The 14,472-nt window shown below is 44.3% G+C and overlaps 2 protein-coding genes and 1 long non-coding RNA gene across 3 annotated transcripts; 1 reads left to right on the top strand and 2 right to left on the bottom strand.

The window, feature by feature from the left end:
* Window positions 1-876: 876 nt before the first annotated feature.
* On the bottom strand, window positions 877-1,650 carry LOC123477538. Its single transcript, XM_045180917.1, has 3 exons — window positions 1,498-1,650; window positions 1,262-1,424; window positions 877-1,191 (listed from the first exon to the last, which is right to left on the bottom strand). The coding sequence occupies exons 1-3, from the start codon at window positions 1,597-1,599 to the stop codon at window positions 941-943; spliced, it is 516 nt and encodes a 171-aa protein (XP_045036852.1). The 5' UTR covers window positions 1,600-1,650; the 3' UTR covers window positions 877-940.
* A 38-nt stretch (window positions 1,651-1,688) lies between these two features.
* Window positions 1,689-2,390, bottom strand: LOC123477539. Its single transcript, XR_006652663.1, has 3 exons — window positions 1,954-2,390; window positions 1,826-1,888; window positions 1,689-1,767 (listed from the first exon to the last, which is right to left on the bottom strand). It is a non-coding gene; the product is annotated as an uncharacterized LOC123477539 (long non-coding RNA).
* A 7,516-nt stretch (window positions 2,391-9,906) lies between these two features.
* On the top strand, window positions 9,907-10,595 carry LOC123477558. The gene is made up of 2 exons (XM_045180938.1): window positions 9,907-10,010; window positions 10,127-10,595. The coding sequence occupies exons 1-2, from the start codon at window positions 9,907-9,909 to the stop codon at window positions 10,593-10,595; spliced, it is 573 nt and encodes a 190-aa protein (XP_045036873.1).
* Window positions 10,596-14,472: the final 3,877 nt, after the last annotated feature.

Below are 14,472 nucleotides of genomic sequence, written 5' to 3'. Positions count from 1 at the left end.
ACAAGATATCTAGCTCGTCCATTTCATCGGCAGATAATCTTGGAATGGCGAGGAAGTTTTGCATTTCAGCCTTCAGAAGCTCTTCTCGGGTTCTATTTGTAGCAGGTTCCGCATCCAAGACGATGCCGTACAAAGCCGATATTTAGATTTTTTGCTAGATGAATGATGGCGCTGTCGTATTTGCTGTCCGCATTGAGTTTTCTGTTGGTGTCGAACTTCAGGATTCAGTCATCTGATTGACTGGTTACTGTCACTGAGAAACATGTTGCGCTAGTCATCATTTCCTTGGAAACTTGGAAACTTTTGAGTTTTTTTTTTAATTTTTTGAACAAAACCAAACAAACAATGGAAAAATTGTTTGAAATTGTTTGACTTTTGTTCAAACAAACCCAAGCAAGAAAAAAAAATTATTTATTTACTCGAGCAAAAATTTACTTGATTAATCGAAAATTGCTTGAACAAAATTTGCTTGTGCACATCTCTGGTTCGAAAACAACCAACACCAGACCAGTGCACCTAATATATAAAAAAAAAATTAAAAAAAAAAATAAAAAAAAAAATAAACAATTCGGTGGGTATTGAATAATAACATACAATTTATTTCCTCTAATTTTTTATCATATATATTATCGTTTTTTTTGTCAACAACTTGCATGATATAGAATTCCTTAAAGAGTACGAATTCTTAAATTGTTTGTTTACACATTATGTCGATTTTTAAATTCGGAAAGTTAAATTAAACCAGTGCAAACTTATACACAGATAATTGGTGTATAGTGAATAATTAATATTATGGTTTGTTGGTGAAACAGTTGCTCAGTGAGATTCTCTTAGTGCGTAGGAGAACTTTGACACTGAACAGAAGCTGGTTGGCTCTGGAATAAAAAGTGGTTTCTATTTATTTCCTTTTGGGAGATGTGACGAACGCAAGCGATGGACCTCACGGTAAGTTTTTGTATGACAACGTACGGTATACTTGTGTATTGATGGAATATCGTGAAATGGACGTGAAAGATGAACATTTGTCTGAATCAAACAAATTCCTCCCGTTAGATAATGGGTCCGTGTAAATGCAAAGTATGGCGTTTTTGGCTTGGTTGAATGACCATATCCAACCGTCATGTAATTCCATTTGGGACACCAATGTGAAATACGTGATCAAGTTTGGTTTGAAGTTCCATATACTCTCATCTGAAAAAGAACGAAAAGAGATGATGATTTATGTCAGTAACGACATATCACGATTATAGGATGCACGTACCTGTAGTTGAAGATGATTGAGCAGTACTTAAGGTGTGTGCTAGTTGTGAAAGTTTTATTTCTGCATTTTCATTAACGGTTTCTTCAGTTGTAATGTTCAATTCTGACTCATTTGAGGTATTCGGATCCTGAACATCATCCATCGGCGTCAATTTCACCATTGTCTATGAAAACAAGTATTGGTTTTGATAAATAAATATGAAAAGAAGCTAATTTAACATTTATAACGATGCTTACTGGTAGTGTCGGTATTGTTTCTACGACTACTGATGCAGGTTGTTTAGCCATAGCTGGTAACTGCTTTTCAACTGAAAGGTTCTCATCTGGAACGACTTCCATGGGGGTGGCCAAATCATAAGAAACTATTTATATAACAATGTCTTAATATAACATAACATCATTTTTGAAATTCAAAAATTACTCTTTTGTTTAGGCTGCTCTTCTTCGCAAAGGCATATCTTTCTTTATTTGGATGCTTCCTGCACTTTTCATCGACAGTAGGGTTTGCTAAATAATTGAAATGTTGCTTAGCATGTGTAAATACAACTACAGAACTGATTTTTACCTATTGAATTGTTTCTCCTATTCACATTGCAAATGCTTTGTAATGGTTGTCGGGAAGTTTCATCTCAATAAAAATTACTTGGTAACTGGGCAATTCCACTCCATACTGTAAAAGAATTGTATACTTACTGGGTGTCAGGAAATATCTCGGAATGGCTCCTTCCTTCAAAACCCATCGTTTAAACGCATGAAACACTTTTTATGTCATTCTCATCAAAATGACGCGTCCAAATACGAGAATTGTTCGTCAAAACGATTGACGGTATTTGCTGTTGCCATAATCCTACGGCTGTTTTTGGGACGGAGAACAAAGCAATTCCACTTTTTATTTGCGCACTTTTATAGTATGTTGAATTACAATGTGGAACAGCACAATTGCCAACCATTTTGGCGCCAATCCCGAATTTCTAGAGCTTCTTTACATCTTACAGCTTCTTACATCAATAGGAAAAGCGTCCAAAATGGCCGTCGAAAACTCAGTTTTCTCTCGATAGATGACTCTGATTCTAGTTTCCACCACTGTGCCCCGCCCCAAAATCGTCGAAATTTCAGACATTCAGACCAACGAAACGCGGTATAGGGATTCCTCTCAGCCTGAACGGCATGCACTCTTTTGGGCGAGTTATCAAAAGGACTCCAGGGTAAACGACTTTTGGTTGCAGGTTTCCGACACTTGGACATCTGGCACACGACGCCAGGACATCTGCCCATCGACTTTAGGACTAGTGGTTCCCGACATTTGGACACACAACAAAATGTTGCTGAACCCAATTAGCAGAATACTCGACCGGTACTCAGCGACGAAAAGACTTCCAGTTAAACGACGAGTGGACTCCCAGGCAATCGACGTTCGAACTCCCGGGTAATAGACGTTTGGAATCTTTTTGTTTTTGTTTTCTTTTTTCGAGTGTTCTTTACGACATAGGAACTCCTCATCCAGCGACAAAAGGACTCCCAATCCAGTGACGCACGGATTTGCTTATTTGTTGCTGCTGAAGGATCGTTAAGAACATAGGTATTTTTAATTGACTATGATTATTGTATAGATATTTGTGCTTACATTTATCGGCTGGATAACTTGTTTATTTTTATTATAGAAGAAAAGTTTAATTACAATTATGTAAATATTGTGCTCTGAAATGGAACGAACATGGGTAACCATGTTTGTTCCAGTCAGACTTCTTTCCCTTCTTGCATTCTGAAATGGAACGAACATGGGTAACCATGTTTGTTCCAGTCAGACTTTTGACCCTTCTTGTATTCTGAAATGGAACGAACATGGGTAACCATGTTTGTTCCAGTCAGACTTCTGACCCTTCTTGTATTCTGAAATGGAACGAACATGGGTAACCATGTTTGTTCCAGTCAGACTTCAGAACACAAACAGATTGTAGTTCAAATGTTAATGTATTAAACAACATAAATACAAAATTTTTCGTTCACGGTTGTACAATTTTTCTGGGTAGATTCACATATGGCAATCACGATCAAACGTAAATTTAAACAGTGCTTGGTTACACTTCGGCAGGACATAAGGGAAAAAAAAATAATAACTTAAAAAATAACACAAGGCTTAAAAAATAACACAGGCAAGGAAGCCCCTTAAACAACTGCTTGCCGTCCACGAACTCCAGGCTTTCGCTGGCCAGACATTCTTGCGATTTCACAAAATTCTCGACTAATTCGTAAACAACACTTTGGTTTTCGTTAAAGGACATGTCCAAAAAGTAAATAAAACAATGACACAATTATTGCAAGTGGCTCTAAACTCACGTAATTGTATTCAATTTTTTTACATTACAGTAATAAGAGAATCTATAATCTAGCCGATAAATCCAAGCTATAAATATAAGATAAATATAAGCTAGACAATAATTACAATGAAATATGAAGACCAATCGAATTTAAAATACTTACCGAAAGAAAAAGAGTCCAAACGTCGCTGGCCCGGGAGTTCACTTGTCGTAATCTCGTAAAGGACTTGCTGGGTTCAGCAACATTGATTGTCGCGCCCAAACGTTGGGAACCAGTAGTCCTAACGTCGCTAGACAGATGTCCTCCTGTCGCGAACCGGTCGTCCAAGTGTCGAGTGCCAGAAGTCCAAGTGTCGGAAAACCTGGAGTCCTTTGGGCAACTAGCCCAAAAGTCCCTATCCCGCCTGAACCATCCAGGGTTCTATGACTCTGACCACAGTAATAGAATACTGGTGTAGCCACGGCCATGTTAACTCCCCCTCTCGGATTTTTTCCCAAAACTTGTTGCCAATTTCGCGTATCGATTGTGAGAAAATGAGGCAAGATATCAATTTAAGTGTCCCATATCCGTAACTGCCACCTATAAATTGAGTTTTAAGGGTTGTTATTGTTATAACAACCAATATGTTTATGCATACATTTTTTCACACTAATCAATTAAGCCACTTTTTGTTTACTTTCTGAAGTACAGACGACGAAAATGAGCGAAAACATAGCGAAAACGTAATACATCACAAGTTCACAACACAGCCGCTGTGGCGCTTTCGTTATGGGATAGAAAGACTTTCAGGCCCAAAAGGCAATGGGAGGGCCCGCCATAAGCGTGGCTACACCAGTATTCTATTACTCTGCTATGGCAAAGCTGCGCCGTCACTTTTGGCCAATAGGGAGAGACACTTATCGTTCAGACGATGCCTATCGTCTAGATGACACTTATCGTCCGGACGACACTTATTATTATTAGATGTGGCCTCAGCTGACAGAATGGACGCTTACAGCTGTCAAAAATTTATGGTTATTGTTTTTTTGTTTTTTTGATTTGTTTTTAAAGTGAGTTGTATTTGTGTTTGTATTTTCAAAATCTATATACAGTCATGCTTGGAAGTTTCTTTAGCAGGTAAATGGGTCTATATCCTTCTATTTCTTTTTGATGGAGGGGATACTTTGGTGCCTACCGTACCCCTTTATGCTATTCCTATTTCTCTTTCTTTGCAACCCGCGAAAAAAGTGCAAAATTAAAAGTAGAAAAATTGACTGAAACGTAGAGGAAGAGAAGAATGGAAAGAAAACGAGGGTATGGTAGGCACCATAGTATCCCTTCCGTCCAAACAAAATGAAAGGATATAGACCCATTTGCCTGCTAAAGAAACTTGCAAGCATGACTGTATATTGTCGCGGTTATTTGAGGCCCCATGGACTAGTTGTCACGTCCGGCGCTTCTGTATCGGCTATTGACCGCAACTCTACCCGAGATGTCCGGCAGTCTTGTCAGCAGATATTTCTCCCGGTAGCTGCTGTCTACGTTAGTGCATAAATACTTGTGTGTGTCCCTTGCTGTCCCCCCAGTCTAGTTGTAACTGTTTGTTAGTACTGCGTGTGTGAGCGTATCGACAGTGAATACAATCTTAATCGCTACTTGAGTCTCAGCGTTATTCCTCCGTGCTACATGGTGGAGATGCAGAACTTGTGGTAAGTCTTTGCGCTGTTTCATTCTATTGTGCTCTAGTTGTGCGGAGGCGGGAGCTGTTAGGGGCTTCCGAGAGTCGTCGACCCAACCGGCCTACGTGCCTTAAACTGTTGGGGTACGAAGCCACAGCACCGGCCGTGTGACGGGCGATTAGGGTGCGATAGCGCGGGGACGGCCATAAGAATTTCTGGGGAGGTAGGTGTGACCTAGTGGTGATTAAGGGGGCGTAGAGGCGGACAGTGGTGCGCTGCAAGGCGGTAGATCACCGCCGGTAACGATTGGAAAAAATCGGGAGTTTGGACGACGAGGGGTTCGTCGGGAAGCGGCAGGTTGTCGTGGGCGACGATCTAGGGATCGTGGGTAGACGGTGTGTCATCCGTCAGGTAACGACGGTCGATCGTTGGCGGGGGAGTAGGAGTTTCGTGCAGAAGGCGGTAGATGAGTGGGGGTGCTGGAAGAGGCAGGGGAAGACAGCGCCCTCGAGACGAATTTGGGCGATTTACGCCAAGGAGTGATCAGGCAATCGTAGGCAGTGCCAGCGGAACCCTCAGTCATTTGGACGACGTTGTAGGGGAGCCGGGAGGATTATCCGAGAGAGAAGACCGATCAGGGGTTATAGCAAGGGAAAGTAATTTGGGACAACACCAGGCTAGTATTAGCGAGGAAGAAACTGTAGCGTGGGCTGACGGCGAGGACAGCTCCAATTCGGAAAGCAGTGAAGGTGGGTTAGAGTGGGATTTTGAGGCTTTTCGGCGTAGATCCTCGGTGGTAAGCGCTCGATTGCTACGCAGCAGGGCCGCCAGAAATTCTGTTGTAGCTGGGGTAGTCGCACCCCTTAATCCCGTAGGGATGGCGGCCCAGATTAAATTCCAGACTCCCCCCACATTCACCGGGCGGGATGGGGAAGACGTAGTAAGTTGGATCCATCGCTACGAGAAGGTGGGTAGATACAACCGGTGGGGTGAAAACGAGCTCAGGGACCACATCGAGCTGTCGTTAGAAGGGGCTGCGGGTAAATGGTATGCATGCATGGAGGCATCAGGCAACCTTCCCGCTGCGTGGTCAGACGCACAAGGGCCCCCGGTGGTGGCAGGAGTAAAATCAGCGCTGTTGACTCAGTTTACGCCCGTAAACTATGCGCAACATAACGAGGTTAAACTGCGCGGGAGGAAGCAGGGAATTGAAGAATCGACCCTAGAATACTACTACGATGTGCTCGATCTAAGCCGTAGGGTAGATCCGCATATGGCTGAGGCCACGAAGCTAGCACATCTCTGGCAGGGTTTGCGTCCTAGTGTCCTAGAAAAACTATGGAGTTTAAAGCCCACCAATTGCAATGAGTTTCTCCAAGAAGTAAAACGCTTCCAGGAGATGATCGATCGAGGGAAGCAAGACGATTGGGCGATGGGAGTGATGGGAAGGGAGGAAAGAACCCAGCGTAGCCCAGCGGGGCAGCAAGATGCGTCCGTAGCTACGAGGTTGGAGAAAATCGAAAAGATGTTCGAAGACTTAATGCAGAAAAGAGATAATTTGAACCAAGGGAGAAACATTAATAGAGGGAGAGATCCAAAGGCCACGCCTAATTGGACACCCGATGGTAAGCCCATTTGTTTCAGGTGCAGGCAGCCGGGGCACCTAAAACAAAATTGCCAGATTCCCATGGAAAATCGGCAAGGAAACGGGAATGGGGGGAACCATCGTGCTACGGGAGATACTCAAAAGACTAACCCAACGTTCCTCGGCCTCCTAAGGGAAGAGAGCGGATTAAGTTTTCCGTTACTTCGCATTGACGTAACGAAACTTGTCGTCCAGGATGTTATGTGTAATGGGAGAAAGATACCCGCTGTCATTGACACGGGGGCAGCCGTATCCGTTTGTTCACCCGGGGTAGCCACGTTATTACGCCTTGAGATAAAACCCTGGCTAGCGAACACGCTCGTGTCAATTAACGGCCAGGAAATACGTCCCGGAGGAGCGGTAGAGTTGGAAATATCGGATGGCGAGTCAAAAGTAGTCGGCAGAGTTCTGGTGTTAGAAATGGGGGGAATTGACCTCTTGCTTGGTAAAGACTTCCTGGAGAGATTTGGAACGAGAATGAAAATAGGGGCTCTGCCTGAATTCATCATTGGGGACATTCCAATGGGGATGATGGCAGAAAAGAGATTGAAACACCCGAGTTGGTGTCCCGAGTGGGGCGCATGATACCCGCACGTTCATCGGTGGTGGTCGAAATAGAGTTGACAGCAGGAATCCCGGGGAAGAACGGGGCAATGATTGAGCCCTCGACTAGCGTACTGGAGCGGAAGGGCGTCTCAACGGGGCGATTGTTAGTAGCGGATTGCGAGACGTTCAATCAAGTGCTGGTAACCAATTTCTCAGATCGCAATCAGTGGGTACCGAGAAACATGGTCCTGGGGACGCTAGAAGAGATCACCTTAGCTGAAGAGGGTACAGATAGCGAGAAGGAGGTGGTGGCGTTGGCCGCCCTGGGAGCACCCAAATGGTCACGAGAAGTGTTCGGAAAGTATGTCTCGAAGGAAATTGGGGTGGATAGTCACGACAAGATTGTTGGGGTACTTCAAGATTTTGAGGACTGTTTCGCCGGGGAAAATGACAGACTCGGGGTGTGCAACGTAGCGGAGCATGCGATCGAGACAGGGGATTGTCGTCCCATCCGACAAAGCCCTTACTCGAGCGCATGGAAAGAACGGGAGCTAATGCAGACGCTTGTTCAAGAGATGGAAGACGCTGGAGTAATAGAGAAGTGCAATGGACCCTGGAGTTCACCAGTGGTACTTGTGCGGAAGAAGGACGGGGCTTGGCGGTTCTGTGTGGATTACAGAAAGTTAAACGCGGTGACACTGAAAGATGTGTACCCCTTGCCCAGAATTGAAGAAACGCTAGCCAGATTGGAGGGTTCGGCTTTTTTTTCAATCATGGATCTGCAATCGGGTTATTGGCAGGTCCCCATAAAGGAGAGTGATCGCCCTAAGTCAGCTTTTATAACAGCGGATGGCCTTTATCAGTTTAAGGTGATGGCTTTTGGGTTGTGTGCGGCGCCTGGTACGTTCCATAGAATGATGGACCTGGTTCTCAGTGGGTTGAGATGGTCCGCGTGTCTAGTGTATTTGGACGACGTTATTGTTTATTCCCAAACGGTGGAAGAACATGTGAAGAGACTCCGAAGTGTATTTGAGTGTCTTAAGTTCGCGAATCTAAAGGTGAAGCTGAAGAAATGCTTATTTGCACAAACCAGACTGCAAGCTCTAGGTCACGTCGTGGATAAGGATGGAATCGCCCCGGATCCTGAGAAGATTTGTGCGGTTCGAGAATTCCCTATACCGCCGGCTAACGCGACTAATGCCCAGAAAATTAAACATGTGAGGAGCTTTATCGGGCTATGTTCGTATTACCGGCGATTTATCAGCAACTTTGCAAAAATTGCAAAGCCGTTACACGACCTCACGAAACAGGGAAAATCCTTTTGTTGGGGAGCAGAACAAGAAGGAAGCTTTAATGCTCTGAAGGAGCGTTTGATTGAGGCGACACAATTAGCATATCCCGATTATCGAAGCCGTTTGACATTCATCCCGATGCCTGTGAATACGGGATAGGCGCGGCGCTAGTACAGAAAACGGGAGATGGAGAGAGACCGGTAGCCTTCGCAAGTCGTTTGCTATCAGCTACTGAACGTAACTACTCAATAACCGAGAAGGAGTGCCTTGCGCTTGTCTGGGCAATGAAAAAATTTCACTGCTACATTTGGGGGATGACGGTGAGAGTTGTGACGGACCACCATGCTCTGTGCTGGTTAACTACGAAGAAGGATCTGGCTGGAAGACTAGCCCGTTGGGCACTGCTGGTACAGGGTTATGAACCCCAGGTGTTGTACAAAAGTGGGAAATTACACGAGGATGCAGACGCGTTGTCGCGGTACCCAGTAGGCCCCGCAGAAGAAGAAGAAGAGAGCGATTCCCTGCTACCTGTGCTGCTAGTCACGCTCAACGGGGACTTGGAGGGAATTCGCGTGGGACAAGAATCTGTCCCACAATGGAAAAAAGCATTAATGGTACTAGAACAACGGCCTGACGCCCCATTTAAAAATTTTGTATTGCAACAAGAATTGCTTTATGTGCGTACAATTGGGCAACAGGGGAGCAGGCTTCGACTATTTGTCCCACCGAACTACAGACAGGTTGTCTTGAAAGCGTGCCACGATGACATTACCGCTGGGCACCTCGGGGTGCGTCGGACAGCAGATCGGATCAAAGCTCGCTACTACTGGCCAAAATTAGAGAAACATGTGTTGGGATACGTGCAGGCCTGTGTGCTGTGTCAGGCACGAAAATCACCTCCCATGAAACCACAGGGCTACATGGAAGTAATAAGAGTAGAACGACCCTTTGAGAAGGTGGGAATTGATGTTTTAGGACCATTTCCGGTGACGGGTGGGGGCAATCGGAACATCATTGTAGCGGTAGACTATCTCTCTAAATGGGCCGAGACGCGGGCCCTACCCACCGCTACGGCTAAAGATGCAGCAGAATTTTTGTTAAGGACGTGGTACTCCGCCATGGGGCACCGGAAAGCATCGTGACCGACTGTGGGAAGTGTTTCATTGCAGAATTTACTAAGTCCATAATGGCCGCTCTGGCGGTAAACCACCGAGCTACTACTCCATACCATCCGCAGTCAAATGGTTTAGTGGAGAGGTTAAACCATACTTTGGCAGACATGATGTCAATGTATGTGAATAAGGCACATACAGACTGGGATACCATCCTACCCTATGTCACTTTTGCTTATAATTCAAGCCGCCAGGAATCAACTCGCAGAACGCCTTTTTTCTTTTGTATGGTAGGGAGGCAATACTACCCATAGATGTCATGATGAATGGGAACCCGAATCCGGTGAAACATGACGGGCAAGACGAGGTGGTGAAAAAACTGGGGGAAGCTCAGCAAGTGGTGGCCCAATGGCTACATAGAGTGCAAGAAAAACAAAAGGACGCTTATGATGCAGGACGAAGAGTGGCAACAGATTTCAAGGTTGGGGATGAAGTCCTGGTGTATAAACCGTTTCGCAAAATAGGGCGGTCTGAAAAGTTGCTACATCGATGGCGAGGACCCTACGTGGTTGTCCGTGAAACTTCGTCGTTAAATTACGAGGTAAAGTTGCCACGGGCGCGTAAATCAGAAATTGTTCACGTGGTCAGCATGAAAAAATTTGCTAGAGGTTCGCCAGAGGTGACAGATAGGCCTAACGAAGAAAACTTCCTAGGAGATACTTTACCAGTAACTCCGCCACTGGAGGGAGTCAACGGCCAGTAACAACTGAACCCCGACGTGGAAAAGGCCCAATCGGCGAGCTGCGTCAGCAGAGAGAGGAGAAAGGGGAAAGAACTGCACGGCTAGAAGCAATCCAGGAGGAGCCAGAGGAGGAGGAGGGTGTCGATCTCGAAATATCCCGCCCGGAACCACAAGCACCTGAGCAAAGTAGGGGAGGGGAGAGGAGATCGGAGAGAAGTCGAAAACAACCCAAGCGCTATGGCAACCCAATAACCTTCAGCCCCTTGATGCTACTCTTGACACTACTATGTGGGGCAATGCCATGTGGGGCATCTCCTTGGGAGAGATTCGTAATGAGTGGGGTAGTTTTTCAAAATCTTGGGGAAGTCAACTTCAGCGACTCGGAATGGGTAGTCGTGACTGAGGTGTCTTTTCGACAAGTTGAGGCTACCCTGGGCCATCTTGGACAATGGCTGGCGGAGAAACTAACACAGCACGAAGGTGGGCCACTGAACGAGGATTTTAAGATTGGTAATCGAATCAAAGAACAATTAACGGAACGAGCGACAGGCTGCCTAGAGGAACTAGGGGTAGTCAAGAGTAGATTCAATCACCTGAAGGAAGCAATATCCGGGAAACAGCAGAGGGCCAAGAGAGGTTTAATTGATGCCGGTGGGAGTGCCCTGAAATGGCTTTTCGGCGTAGCGACGGATCGAGAACTGGAGGAGCTTAGTAAACATCTCGACTCTCTGTCAAAAGAGACATCCGGTATTGTGAGCACTCTGGCTGAGCAGGCGACCCTTGTCAATGAAAGCTTGTGGGAACTACACGAGCACACTGTAGTCTTGAGTCAATTGGAGCGAGCCCATCAGACGCTGGAAAAGGAATTAAATAGAGCCAAAATAAATTTCGTAAACGCAATGAATGTATTGGAACGACAGTCAATAGTCACGGCAAGAGTGGATGAGGCTTTCCGAGCGGCACACCGGTTATTGGAATGGACCAAGATGACAGTAGACGACATAAGCATTGGGTTAGCTCTACTGGCGTCTGGCCGATTACCTCCTGAAATGTTTCCTCCCGCCCAATTAAGAACAGTTCTGTCAGAAATCCGTTCCTCTCTAGCCTCAGGGTGGGCCCTAACTCCCGCACTTCAAAGAGGAGATCTTTGGCGGGCTTATCAGGAAGCGAATGTTGTGACAGCATCCACAGAGAATGGTCTCAAGTTATTCATTCATTTCCCTATAGTAGAATTTGAAAAGACTTTTGAGTTATATGAAATTTTTGTGTTACCCGTGTATGACGCAGAGGGTGGGGTAGGACTTCGTCATTCTTCTTTACCCCAATTTTTGGCAGTAGCAGGAGATCAACAAACGTTCATCGAATTAACCGAGGAAGAGGTAAGATCCTGCAAAGATAACTCGGGTTCGGTATGCCCCCTCGCAAGGGCCATCGAGCGGAAAAATGCAAAGAAAACGTGTTCCATGGCGTTGTTTTTACAAGATACAGAAAAGCAAAAACTTGAGTGTCAACAAGTGTTTGTGAAATGGAAAGGACCTGAAGCTTTGTATCTTGGACAGCGTCAGTGGGCGTTGTCAATAGGGAGAACCCAAACGTTGGTAATCACGTGCCCGGCGCGAGCTGGAAGTCGGAAACAGTATAAACGAGAATTGGCGACCGTCGAAATTGTGGAAATTCCAAAAGGGTGTTCGGGTCAGACAGATGACTGGATCCTTCAGGCCAGCTATCAGAGGGAGTCATCTACTTCCTGGGAGGAATCCCCGCCATCCCAACTGAAGGGCATCAACTGGACACTCCCAACAGGATCGATAGACAAGCCCCAAGAATCGACGTCGACGTCACTACAGGCTATGATCGCCTCGACCCTTGGAAAAAACAAGGCAGCCAGAACAATGGCCGATATAGTTGGGAAATCTATACGTCAGCTGAAAGAAGAGGATGAAACCCGAATACGTCTACAGTCAACCCCGCCGTCTTACCCATACGAGTTGTTGATGGGTACGATACTCACGGTTATGGCAAATCTCACTTTGTGGTTTCTATTTTACAGGGAAAAGCAACAACATGACCGAGAAAGAATCGAGGTGAGAAAGCGACTCGAGGTGTTGGAGACAACAGGCCGCGTTGAAGGTGCAGGTGACGGAGAGCAGGCTGCACAATGGAGCACTCAACTGGCTAAATTGGAGGTTCGAATATTAGAACATGAGCAGCACTGTTTGGAGACGCTTCGAAGTCTGGAGCAGTTAACTAAATAGAAGCGGCAAATCCCCCTACTGATGTTATTCCGTGTTCAAATGACTGTTTTATTTTTTCTTGATGCTTCGCATAGTGTTGACCTTGTAATGGGTAGATCAGATCAAATGACTTCCATAGTTTAGTCAAGAGAGGCTATAGCACTCTTACAGTAAAGAAAGCTTTGAACCGTAGGCCTTAGTGGGAAACAGTAGTATAGCGAATTGTAGAAATTTTAGCTAAAGGGAGAAGTCTCAAAATTTAGATTCGTTTTTCTGGTTAAAAAAAAAATAATAGCGGTCGGGACGACTCGCTATCTAGGGAGGGAGATGTCGCGGTTATTTGAGGCCCCATGGACTAGTTGTCACGTCCGGCGCTTCTGTATCGGCTATTGACCGCAACTCTACCCGAGATGTCCGGCAGTCTTGTCAGCAGATATTTCTCCCGGTAGCTGCTGTCTACGTTAGTGCATAAATACTTGTGTGTGTCCCTTGCTGTCCCCCCAGTCTAGTTGTAACTGTTTGTTAGTACTGCGTGTGTGAGCGTATCGACAGTGAATACAATCTTAATCGCTACTTGAGTCTCAGCGTTATTCCTCCGTGCTACAATATGTTTAAAAAGAATAAACTTTTTAGTGAAAAAAAAATTTGCTGTATTTTATTTCTTTTAGAACTACGAAACAAATTTGACATTAGAACAGAAGTAAGAATATATTATTATTTGATAGGTAATATTAATGAATTTCTTACCAATTAACGAATTTTATTTAGGATTAGTGAAATGTATAAAATTTTTACAGTGTTACTCAGCCAAAGCTTTAAATTTGCATTCAGTGTGTTGGCTGCGTTTTCCATCCACGTTGGGAAGTACACTTTTTGATTAAGAAGGTAATCTATTGTGGCATTGTAAAAAAATTAACACACTTATCAAACAGGTAACTTATTTCACAAAATTTTAATGTTATAGCCCTGACATCACTCTTTTATTTTCCTTTTTCCAGGTATCGGAATCCTACTAGGTTGACCGGGGCAACAACCAACAATTGAATAGTAAATTAGAAAGCAACCTTCTTAGCCTACCATCAATAACTAAGACTATACCGTTAAAGCTAATTATGTATTTTTCAATATACAAATGTAATTAAATAATGAAACAATCAAAACAATTTGTTCATGTCACTCTTCACTCATTGTATTTGCTTTATGTTGTTTATGAATAAAACACTTACTGCTTACTCTTTAAAATACATTGAGTTTTTTTATGTACTTGGGTTTACATACATTCTTGGTAATCTAAAACGTTGGAATAATAATAAGTAAAAGTTAGAATTCAAATTTGAATTACGCGCGTTATCAAAATGGCCGCCGCAGTGGATGCCGGGAAGGGGCCAAGGGGGTACATTTTATTGTAATTTGCGGTTCTTAAACTATAAAAATCGAAGTAAAATATCATATCAAAACGTGCTAGAGATAATAAAGAATATCAAAAATAAATTTTATGTTTATTTTGGTATATATTAGTAACCAAACAACGTACCAAAAAAATTCTGTTTTTGGCCCTTCCCCCCGCTAAAATGTCATAAAATAAAATAATAAATTACGTTCTAAGTTTTCAGTGGATTTACATAAATTTTACAGCAATCGATAGGTATTTAAAAGGGCTATCT

Source organism: Daphnia magna, unplaced genomic scaffold, assembly GCF_020631705.1.
Source record: "Daphnia magna isolate NIES unplaced genomic scaffold, ASM2063170v1.1 Dm_contigs083, whole genome shotgun sequence".
Classification (NCBI taxonomy): Eukaryota; Metazoa; Arthropoda; class Branchiopoda; order Diplostraca; family Daphniidae; genus Daphnia; species Daphnia magna.
This window is presented reverse-complemented; position numbering and strand designations above follow the sequence as displayed.